Source organism: Aphidius gifuensis, linkage group LG3 (assembly GCF_014905175.1).
Source record: "Aphidius gifuensis isolate YNYX2018 linkage group LG3, ASM1490517v1, whole genome shotgun sequence".
Lineage (NCBI taxonomy): Eukaryota > Metazoa > Arthropoda > Insecta > Hymenoptera > Braconidae > Aphidius > Aphidius gifuensis.
The window spans coordinates 661,159-674,039 of record NC_057790.1 but is presented as its reverse complement, the minus strand read 5'-3'; the positions used below and the strand labels follow the sequence as shown (position 1 = coordinate 674,039).

The following is a 12,881-nucleotide window of genomic DNA, read 5'->3' as shown; positions in this document are numbered from 1 at the left end:
AATTAATATTATAATAAAATATATATAATATATTTCAATCGGTTTTTCATACATTTTATAATATTCCAATCGCCACTAGAAATTTTTCAAGTCAACGAAAAAAAAAAAAAACTTTTTTATCACGCAATCTGAAAGACCAAATTTATGAGCCATCAGACCACCTGCCCCGGAAAATTTCAAAAGCACCAAAACTTTTTTTACTATACTCTAAAAAAAAAAAAAAAATAATAAATTTCAATTTTTTTTAAACTATTCTTTTTTTAAGACTTACTTGAAGCTTCATTTTTTTTTTTTTTTATTTTTTCTTTTTTCCTTATCACAGTTCACCTTTCAGCTTACATTGCTTAAAATTGATTTCTTTTTTTTTTTTATTTTCAACAAACTTAAGGACAGCTATTCACTGCAGTGATTTATATGTACATTTAAAAAAAATATTTAATTTTCATGAAATAAGTGCATTAAATTTATGAAAAATAATTTGACAAATTGATATTTTAATAATAATCATAAAAATATAATGAATGAATATAAAAGTGAGTTGAAAATAGAGAGAATGATGAAAAATTTTGAATAATCTTTATGAAGATAGTCGGTTAAAGTGAGAGGAATAGAAAGAGGGTAAGGATTTAAGTACGACAACTTCTTAATTAAACCATTATGCATTATGAGTCTCGGTTGCTTTATCAGCCAGGCATCAACTGTTAGATGTTAGATACTTAAAGAGAGCAAAATATTATATAGATATAATTACAAATCAACCTGTCTGACAGTCGGTAGCACCACTCAGGAAAATAACCAAGAATTTTCTTTAAACTCACCAGGTCACACCATTAAATTTATCTCTGTCATTTTATATCACTATAATGAAATAATAATAGACAAGTTATAATGCCTTTGTATATTTTTTTTTATACATACATAAACTCGTAAATTTTTACCTCGTCTTTTGTAATTTATTAAATTATCGAGAAAAAAAAATTTAACACTAATTTTATTTTATTTTTTAATATATTTTCTTCCTGAAAGTAAAATTTTTTTTGCTCCACATTTTTTAATCTAGCTTTATTAGTTTAAAATAGTAATTAACAAAGTAAAATTTACACTGAAATTTATACGAAAATACCTTGTATTAATTAAATAACTAAAATATTTTTAATTTTATTTTAAAAAATTATTAATCTATTGATTAAATTAATTTGAAGAATTTTTATTAAAATTATTATAAAGAGCTTTTTTAAAACAATGAAGCTTTAAATATTTAAGGGTAATTAAATTTATTTTTCATACTCGTATTGTCGTGTGAAAATTATTAGATATAAAAACATAAAAAAATGATAAATTAGTTTGATAATTTTCTTTGTCAAATTGACTGTTTATTATAGTTAAATATAGTTTTTTATTTTTTTTTTTTTGGAATATATTTGAATATGAAACGAGAACAAATTTTAATTGGACTTTTATCATTATTAGATAATATTTTTTTGGTTTTATTTATATTTTTAATACTTGCAAGTATATTGGAAAGTTTATGGGTACTATTTTTGAACATACATCATGTTGGTGGATTTAGAGCTTGGTCATACTGTGCTTTTCATGCAAGGGTATAGCAACCAGGTAGCAACGAAATTCCATTATCGGCTAACACCGATAAATATTATAAATTGATCACCCATCAGTGTATATATCTGTGTGTAATATTCTATACCCATGCCCAGTAAGTTGGCCATTCATTTTTATATCTCCATCGATTTTAGTTTTAATATTTTTTACTTCTTTTGTTTATTTTTTTTATTTCTATAAAATACTGTCTTTTAATTTTTATTATTATTTTTTATAAAAGATATAAATTTACTAGTTGACAGGAAAAAAATAACCAAGTTTATTTTGTTTTTGTTCAATATGTGAAACGAGAAAAAATTTAAATATTTTAGGGAATATAAAATGTATATTATCTGGCAAAGAACAATAGTTAAAAATATCATAGAAAAACACAAACTTCAAATGTGCAATTTTATGGTTTACTATTATTTACGATATTTTAAAATCGTAAATAAAAGTCATCTATGAAGCGTGAATGTTATCTAGATATAGGCTGAATATACGAGGACGTTAATATTATTACTCTATTCATTTTTAACGATCTAGAGAATTTTTATTTACATCAGGATTTCAGGAGGTATATGTCGTTATTGTAAAAAAAATAAAAAAATATATATATCAACGAGTAAGTTTCTCTATAATTTAATATTAAATTATATTTTTATTGAAATATTATTTACTGTTTTATGATTTATTAATAAAAAATAATCTACATTTAATTTATTTTTAAAATAGATAATAGAATATTTAAAAAGTTAATATTAAAAAAATTAAATTCAAAATAATAATATAATTTAGTCATTACAAATGATTAATTAATTTTTTGTGAATTTAAAAATAAATAAATAATAATTCCAAAATTTATTTGATAGAAAATTTTGAATGATTAAATATTTACTTGACATTAAAACAGTCTATATTTATATTATTCAATGGAAAATCTGATGTGTCTGTTCGCTTTTGAAATTGAACGATAATACAGTCTAATTAAATTGGCAGACTAATTAGTAGCGTGAGTCGTTGACGACGCCGATGACGACGACGACGACGACGAAGGTAGACCAATCGGTCGACAGGCAATTATTGTACAAAATTATACTGAAAATTATATGAATCTATTTTACATTTGTTCATGTCGTAATGTCATATTTAATGTTTCAACAGATGCTCAATTTCAACCACTTATATTATTTAATTTTCATGAATATTTTACTTGTTTAAATTCGCATGAAAATTATTTGCATTTATAAATCTCTCTCAAATTTATTTACAATATTTTAATTAACATTTTTTCTCCTTCTTTTTTGTGATTACAGGTAGCAGTGAAGAATTAAGAATAAGTCCAGGTGAACCTGGCAAACTTGGTGTTAAAAAATCACGACCCAAAGCATCATCCCCAAACCGTCAAGGACCTCAACAATGCCAGGTAAATAAAAAACAATTTATCCCATTTTAAAATTTATAAAAAAGTATATTAAATTCATTGCAAGCTTAGCCTTCCACCTGTGTATAAAAAAGTTGAAAAAAAAAATTTTTTTCAATACATTAAAACCCAGCTGAAATAAATTCAAAAGTCGATAAAATCTAATTGATCATTATAAATTATTACAAAACTTTAAAAGCTCGGAAAAATAAAATAAAAAATAATCCTTCACATTTCCATTCAACTGACCAATGCGCTGAAAAAAAAAAAATACACTAAAAGAAATAAATTTTACAAAACAATACAATAAAAGGAAAAAAAAAATATTAAAAAAAATTTGCGGTGAAGCCACAAATTTTGAATCTACCTTTCTGAAGCATGGATCGTGCCAGAACCAACCGCCACACACAATACCAGAAACCAACGAACATTAACGAGAATGACCCACATTTACTTTCACCCTTGTCGCAATTTTACAATTCACATTCACAAACACACCCACAAATTTTATATGAAAAAGTCTGTTAATATTTATATACGCACTTTACAAATATATTTTCATTTATTTCATTTATTTTAAAACACAAGAGTATAACCATTGGCTTCAGCAACAGTACATTTTAAAAATGCCATAGACGAATGCAGCTTTTATCGACTGTGTATACGCTTCACAGAACCAAAAGCGCGCACACTGGTCCGCACCCATTGCAATTAACGATCCCGATAAAATACAATTTCCAACGCTCCTGGCTTCGAAGGGATATCCTTCTCTCCCATTATTTATTATTATTATTTGCCCATCATAAACTGGTAATTATTAATGAAATATTAATGAAATGTTCTAATGAAATAAGGTTCTATTTTTGAAGATATTGATTGTAATTTACCAATTTATATAATTTCTAATAAAATGGAATTTATTAATGACATCCTTAATGCCTCCCAGTATACATACACCACTCACGATCACTTTGTTGAAGTTGGCCATAAACCGCTTCCATCCATCAACAATACCCACCACGCACATTTAGTATCTTCATATCAGGTTGTTTGGTTGTTTTGTAAACCGCTTTTCCATTATCATCATCATCATCATCAACAATTTCAACCAGCACACACATAAGCATGATTTTATATCTTCAATTCATTAACATACCTCTTAGTTTAGTTTGTATTTTGGCTCTAATCTAAACACAAAAATCTAACCCATCCAAACAGGATATATATTTAATACAAGTATCTATGTGATGGAACTACCTTTGTCCACCCATCCAATTTAAATTTTAAACTTTATACAACTCAAATTCAATTGAACCTAAAAACAACTCTCAAGCATTATATTGTTTACTTTTTCTATACAATAACTTTTTTTTCTTTTTTATTTTATTACAACAAGGAAAACATTTATTATTTTATTTCAATATTTTATCATTTTATGATTTCAAGTTTGTTTATTTTTATTTGTTTTTTTACGTCTAGAGATAAAGCTATATGAAATAGAATTCGTTATGACTGAAGAGAATGAATGTATATGTAATTTGATGGATCGACCTCAATGGAAAAAAAATTTGTGTAACTTTCATTGCACTTTGGCTTTATAGATTGAAACTACTCCTGCGCATCGTATGTTCTTGCATCTGTGATCTCCTCACGAGTTAAGCTTAGCAAATTAGATTTTCTGCTCAAGAGAAGTCTACACGATATGATGCATAAGGATCTTCAGATCTTTGCCTCATACCCTTTACAATATACATAACATTATAGCATACGTTAACTTTATATAGACATATTGTTTGATCTACAATATTTTATTAAAATTAAAGTCAGCATATATGGCTTTTTTTTCTCTCTATGTAGGAGCTTTATTTATTTAAATTTTTGTTGATATTAAGGTCACCCTAAAAGCAGATTTATTATACACCATTTTTTTTTTGTTTCACCGCGAAGCTTTGCTAAAATAGAGGTCCATTAAATTGTTATGCTTTTTTGGCTTTTTAAGCTCGTATAATATTTTTTTTTTTTTTCAACGAATCCATCAACGCCTTGTGATATTAAATGAACATGTGGTTTTCACGAGTTGCTGCAGCATTCGCAACAAACGAGCTCAAAATGAAATGAGGGGGTCTTGAAAAACGATAGTCTGCAAGAAAGCAATAAAATCGATTTTGATTTTAAGTATATATATTTTGTTCGAAATGGAAATAGCCATTGAGAAACGCAGAAAAAGTGCTAGTATTTTTTTCCAATAATAGAGCTGCAATGAATAGCATTCCCAGCTGTTGGAATATCTTTTTTTCTACATCATTAAATATTTTTTAATCAATAAAAAAGCTCTTGATGTTTTTCATAATTGTTTTTTTTTTATTTAATTTTGATTTTTAAATTTTCTAGTCGATAGATTACAAGATTTATTTACAATTGATTGACACTTGATTGTTCATTGATCTGTGCTTTAAAGCACAATTGATATTTTTTTTTTTAACCCAAAAATAACAACACACTTTGCGAATTTTTCTCACGAATAAATCGATAAATAATTATAAAGTTTTGGGGATATGTTGTGTAATAATTATAATAGTATCAAGTGATGCATGTATTTTGATCGTCTTATTTTGTTTATAGGTGTGTGGTAAAGTATTCAACAACGCCTCAGCACTGACAAAGCACAAGCTGACACACAGTGACGAGAGGAAGTACGTCTGTACAATGTGCGGCAAGGCATTCAAGCGGCAGGACCACTTGTGAGTTCATCTCTTAACATTATATATACACACTCATTGTAATTACGAAAATTCAACGAAAATCTATATTAATATCATTGGTATAGTACTCTCTTTGCTCTATGTATTCTCACATTTATTTCCGGACCTTGAGATCAGTGTTTCGTATTGTTATAGAATTTACTTATCCTTTCGATTTACTTAACCTCTCTATTTTCATTCAATCTCGACATATTATACGCTTGAATATACTCCCCTGACAATTTCATCATAATCCACTTTATGCACAAATAAAATGAGAAAATTCATCATAATAATTATTATATTAAATTTAATTAGCATGCAACACTTGTGTGTGTGTTTATTAATTAGTATTTTCAAGTTGTTAGTGATAAGCATATACAAGATAAATTAAATTGATGAATAAATGAAAGTTTCTTGGAAAATAGAATTTAAAAAAAAAAAAAAAAGGTTTTTAGCGTTTGAGGTAAATATTCCTTGGCATTGAACAACTGAGGAGGTTTTGTCCTCATCTCACTCGTTCGATGCCCAGATATATTTAACTCAAACTCCAGGCACCTCTGTCATTTGATGGTGTCTTTCCTAAATCATCTAACTAACCAAACGGGGTGAGCCTTTTAATTTGTAGTCACTCACGTAGTAAAGGTAACTTATTGAGGCAACAAATATGGCAGGTGATCAGATTTGAACCATCCCCTTAGAGCGCTATCAACCAAGTGATTAGCTCCCTCGACCACGAGCTCGCTCAAAAAATACACTGCAACTTTAAATAGTCACTCTGTCATTTTACATTCTCAAATTTTATTCTCGTATTATTTTTAAATTAATAAATTTCAATTCAAAAATAATTATACAATTTATAATATATATAATGATAATAATTATATTAAATTTAATTAGTATGCAATACTTGTATGTGTATATTTATTAATTAGTATTTTCAAGCTGCTCTAGCGATAAACATATAAAAAAAAGATAAAAACAATGAAACATTAAAGATAAATTGAACTGATGAATAAATAAAAATTGACAAAGGTGATGAATGAAAAGAAATAAAAAATAAAATAAAAGTAGAGCAGGTGGTGAATTTAGAAGTACAGCATGCTTGGTCAGTAAATTCAATTCTTTTCAGGAATCAAAAAAAGGATATATAAAATCGATAATACAACTTGGCTCTCTCCCTCTGCATGGTTTTTCTATCTTTTATTTATTTATATTTATTTTTTTTTTTGTTTATTTTAGTTTTACTATTTCTTTATACTTGATCCGCATTCATTCAACTAGACACGTTGTATATTTTTTCTTCAAAGAACGATCTCTAAATCCTCTAGACCTCATCCTTCTGACATTGGATGGTTCTGTCCAATTGAATGCACTGATATATTTCACCTAGAGAATTTAGAGTTTTATCTAAAGTTGACTCAACAGTATTTTTCTATTCAATTTATATTTTTTTTTTCTTTTCAATATATAAAATTGATTTAATTCTGTAAAGCTGTTGATGATAAATTGATGAATAAAGTTGTTATGCCCCTTTTTTTCTTTCAACTTTTGAGTCAAGTTGATAATTACCAACGAAATGACGACAAAGACGAAGACATTAAAAAAAAAACGTCATTCGACTCTGGCATCTCTTTGCAAAGACAGGAAACATATTTTGTTTTATTTCTTTTTTTTTTTTATTTATTTTTTCTGAATTCTCTCTGGCTGCTTGCCGATTTCTTTTATTTCGAACTTGTTCGCTTGACGACTGCCTCACGCTTGGACGAATAATTCCTTTCTCACTATATTTTTTTTTCATTTTATTCTCTTATTTCTTTCTTCATATTTTCTTTTTATTTTGCCATCCTTCAGTGAGTCTGAAAAGAAGTTGATAGTAGAAGCCTGTCCCCCACTTTTTAACTCTTCTTTGTTGCAAGTATATTGCGTTAGCCACGTTGGAATAAACGAAGCTTCATTAAAAAAATAAAAAAAAAAGCTTGAACAAATTACCTTTTGCAAATTAAAGCCATTTTCATGGAGGTAAAAGGTAGAGTTTGTGATTAGCCCCGTTGAGATATAGGTAGCGATGTAAAGAAAGAAAGAAAGAGATGTGGAATGAGAGGGTAGTTGGATTGGGAAAAGTTTATAGCGTACCCAGCGAGTTTAAGAGGCATACCTATACCAACATATCCTTCCTGATACTCATCCCTCTCTCTCTCTCTCCCTGTCTCTCCTGCCCCTTTCACAACTCTTAGTATAGGTATCGGTAGGCAATAAAACTCTCGGAAATCTTTTCTACTTTTAGACTCATTCCATAACAATTTTGTCTTTCTTTTTTTATCTTTTAGTCTGGTCTTTTATTCTCGTATACACAACGAATCACGAATGTGGGGAGTTGCAATGAACAAAGAAGAAAAGAGAGTTGTTGAAATTCAGTAGATAATATATATCTTAACTCGGGGGTTACCTCAGCACCAAGAAATAAAAATAAAAAAAAAAAATAATCTTTTAAAAATGCTATAATATGAATACAACCCACTCGCAATTTATTTTTCTTTCTCAGCATGAACTTTTCTTCTTGTATAAAATTCGCTTTTTTTTCTCTTGGACATTGCGGTGTGTTTTATTGAATACACCGCAGGGTATGTGCATGCTGAAAATAAAAAGGGAAAATGAAGAAAGAAAAAGCAAGAAAATTAAGCACATGAATTTCAAAGAATAGGGAGGATATCTCTACTTCGGGACCAATTCCAATTGTCGTTAACATATGAAGCCAATTATTACTGCTACCAGAAAAGCCCTGTCATAAAAATTATATATTGCTTTTTTGTTCAATCTGATCATCCAAGTTTTAACCCAAACCCATCAAATTTATTCATATAATAACATTTTTTATCATTTTAATTTTTCAAGAAAAATAAAAAAAAAAAAGATTTTATTGGTTTTTGCCAAGATTGTCATTTTATTATTAATATAGTAAGTTTTAAATAATGTTTTTATGTCTTATGGGTTTTTTTTTTTTTATAGAAATGGCCACATGCTGACACACAGAAACAAAAAGCCATTTGAGTGTAAAGCAGATGGATGTGGAAAATCTTACTGTGATGCAAGAAGTTTACGTAGACATACTGAGAATCATCATGCTGGTAGTAAAGTTAATGAAAGCACTAGTCCAAGTAGTCCAACAACTGGTCCACATACACCCAATACACCAGGCAGTAATCCAGGAACACCAAGTACACCTGGAACTACAACAGCAGTTACAACAACTACGACAACAACAACAACTCAAAATGGCCATGGACATACAGCACTCAAGCAACTTCTTGCTACTGAACCAGCACCAACACAATTGCACAAGGTTCATATATATTAATATTTTTTATTTGACTTGATATTTTATCGTTTTATGAGCTTTCTAGAAATATTTATTGTCATCATTTGTAACAATTAATTGCTCCGTTAACAAATTTTTTTTTCCCTTCGAATTGAAATGGGTCAATCTTCTTTGCTTTTTTTTTTTTAACTAATTATACTTCTATCGAGTTCAATACTGCAACGAGTAAAAGATAAAAGTCTTTTGGTATTATTGAAAAACTCAAGAAAAAGTAAATTGCACAAAAAAGAGATGAAAGAAAAAAAAAAGAAAAAATAGCATGACTGATGTAACTATTGGACCGTGGGCGTCTGTGAAAACCAGAATTTTTTCTTTTTGTTTTTTTTTTTTTTTTTTCTATTTCTTTTAGTAGAGGGTTGATGTGGAAAAACAGCAAGTGAAATGAAAGAGAAGGATAATCGGTAGAAGCATTCGGGCGTCGATTCCCAAACCAATTCGAGTGAGATTTGCAGTTGGCACACCTGGCACCTAAGCTTTTTACGGATGAAAAAGCCCTCGTTATCCGAACATTTCGTTCTAGAATGTTTGCCACATCATTAATTTTGAAATATATGATTAGTGATTACAATGATTTACCTATTAAATTTGCAATACTATTTATACTTTTTTTTTTATTTTTACAATTCATTAGAGTAAAAGAGAAAAATAAATTTGATTAATTTAGTTGTTCAACTGAGCAAAAATTGGAATACCTTAATTATTCAAGCTATATTGATTTTATGATTATGTTCCATTAGCCATATTGGTGATAATTTTGAATATTTTAGTTGTATGATTATTGACAGTGCCTCTATTATATATTATTTGAAAATGTTTTGCAGTCAATATAGTCATGTAGATTATACAGAGAATCATTAACAGAACAAAGGACACCGCTAAAATCATCATTGAATTATTGAAATGCATTATGCTCTATTTAATTTTCTGATTGTAAAATAAGTATGAAATAAACTAGCTTGCAATATTTAATAGAAGGGATTAGACCAGTTGCAAATGTAGAGTGGATTTCAACATAATTCCTTCAACAAAATGTATACATATCTATACATCAAATCGGTTTTAAATTTTGTAACCTAATTTGGCTAGTTGTTGATCGATTTTACCAACTGCAAAATTCATCCAACAATACACCGAAGCTTTAAATTAATTTTCAAAAAAAAGCTCAAACCTCAAGATGTTTAAACAAGTAAATAAAAATTAATAATTAATAAAATATTCATTTAAAAAATAAAAAACAATTTAAAATTGATAATAAATATTTTAATATTTAATTCAAAATATAAATTTATATTTTATTGACTTATCTTAAAAGAAGCTTTTCAATTTTTTTTACTCTAAAAAAAAAATGCAGTATACTTACTGCCCCATCAGCATTAAATATAAAAAAAAATAAAAACTAATTTAAAAATTATTAAACTACATTTTAAATAAATAAATATGAGATATAATTTTTTGCAAGATATAAGCTGATTGATAATGCAAGCTTATCATGCTTGCTCGAGCATAGAATCAATATAATTCGTTTTAAATCAAATTGCATAGCTTAACGCGTATATAAATTTTGCAATGGCGTTGAAGCGCGGTCAAATCGGATAGGCGTTAGTCTGTATATATACCGGAATAGACAACCTCACAAATCAATGCAAGAGATGCCATAAATATTTCGATGTTTATCTCCATTGAGTGTGTTGTTGTTGTTGTTGTTGTTGTTGGTAGTGTTGTTGTTGTTGTTGGTGTTATTTTCATGTATATCGACATATAACTTTTCAACAAATGAAGGTATATCATCTTTATATGTGTACAGACAACTCCAAAGTGCAATTCGTACAGAATCCATTCATATAGACATGATCAGTGAGTTTCAAACGCAAAACTAAAGCAATCTAATGTTAACGATTCAAAGACCATTTCATATAGTCGCTTCATGTTCAACCCGGATGAATTTTCGTGATATACAGTTAATTACAGATCTCAATCTTTATGTGTATGTTACATATAGGCAGATAGTTGGGCTCTATGACTCTATAACTTGGCTATAAATTTACAAATACCTGCTAGATATATGTCCTATAAAATTTACTAACACTATTTTTTTTTGCTGACGATGGAAAACCTTTTAAACTTGTCGGCAAAAATTTTATATAAAGTTAACGTTAAGTTTGATTTAAATTAAAAAAAAAAAATCAAATTTTTGTAATTAATATTATTTAAATTATTCGTGCATAGTTTAAAAATTTTAATAAATATTCACTTTGTATTTTTTTTTTTTTTTTTTGGTAAATTTACAAAGGTATATTAAAAAAGTCATTGAGATGAAATTTTTATGTAATGAACTGTGCTGTCTTATTATCATGAACACTGAAGTGTATAAAGAAGAAGATATGAAAAAAAAAAAAAAAAAAATAGATAGGAAAAACAAGAGTCAAGAGCTGTGCAGTTGTGGCAAAAGTTTCAAATGAAAATTGACGCGTACTGCTGAGAAAAATATGCAAGAAAAAAATAAGAAGATTCTCTCGACAAGTTACTTTTTCCTTGTAATAAAACCCCTCACGTTTGTCCAACATGAGAACCCTAGACTTGTAGTGCGTCTAAACGAATTAAAAGTATAAGTGCACAAAGAACAAACTGAGTAAAAAATAAAAAAAAATTTTTCAAAAAAAACAAATTAAGATTAAAAGTAAAAGTTTTCAACGATATACTTCAAGCCAGATTATTGAAGTTGCTTTTATTTTGTATTAAAATTAATAATCGTCGACAAAAATTACCAAATTTGTACATGAAAATAACGAAATAAATTTGTTAAATATTTTTAAACTCATTTGTACATTTGTATTATAATCAATTGAACAATTTTTAAAACTTAAATGTATTTTTTTTTAATGAAATTTTAGAATTCAACGTCAGGTGGAAATAATGATGGTTTGACAAAACATCAGATAGAATTGATTCAACAAATAATGCATCAAACACATCAACAACAACAACAGCCAAATACACAATCATCTCTAACAACATCTGGGACAGTTGTTACAAATCAAACAAATAATAAAAATGGAAAAACAACAACAAAATCAGTCAATTCACCAAATTCAAATGCAAATAATAATGTTACAATAAATGGTACAAGTTCTAGTCCAAAACCAAAAATATGGGCACACAATCAGGTAAGTTTTTATGAAATTTAAATACCCAAATCTAGTTAAAAAAATAATGCCCACTTTAAAATTGAAAATTTTATGGAGCTTTGTCTATATTAAAAATAAAATTAGGCAAAAAATAATAGCTTGATTAATATTAGGATAAAAGCAAGTTATTTTTATTCCAAATAGAATTGTTTTTTATTTTGGAAAAAAAAGTAACATTGAAATTGCAAGTATTGTTAGTGTGTTACCACCAAAAGGAAATTGCGACTCATATTACCAAAGAGTAATATGTATGGTTATGGTTAAGGCAACAGATGTGAACATTTGTGCAGTTATCACAATGAAAGTACAAATGGTAAAGCGAGAAAAGTAGCTAGGGTAAATCGTTTATTAGATCTCTAAATATATACCAATAACAATTTAATAAATTTCAATGCTACACTTTTTAATAGTTGTTTTGAAAAAAAATATATAATAAATATACATCCTCAAGTATATTTTACCAAGAAAGAAAATATTTAAAAATCATTTCGAAATGTTACTTGAAAGTTATGTTATTGGTTTTTATTATTTTTTTTTATTTAAATACGTATACA

General features: G+C 27.5%; 1 protein-coding gene across 7 annotated transcripts in view; it reads left to right on the top strand.

The window, feature by feature from the left end:
• The window catches only part of LOC122851242 (probable serine/threonine-protein kinase yakA), a 151,671-nt gene that overhangs the window by 114,228 nt on the left and 24,562 nt on the right, over positions 1-12,881 (top strand). For 6 of the 7 annotated variants that reach the window (XM_044150351.1, XM_044150347.1, XM_044150346.1 and 3 more), the window contains 4 exons: positions 2,916-3,025; positions 5,645-5,763; positions 8,773-9,106; positions 12,034-12,306. In XM_044150351.1, coding sequence (XP_044006286.1) covers positions 2,916-3,025; positions 5,645-5,763; positions 8,773-9,106; positions 12,034-12,306 — 836 coding nt within the window. The remainder of the gene's footprint in view (positions 1-2,915; positions 3,026-5,644; positions 5,764-8,772; positions 9,107-12,033; positions 12,307-12,881) is intronic. The other variant, XM_044150349.1, reaches the window with a different exon arrangement.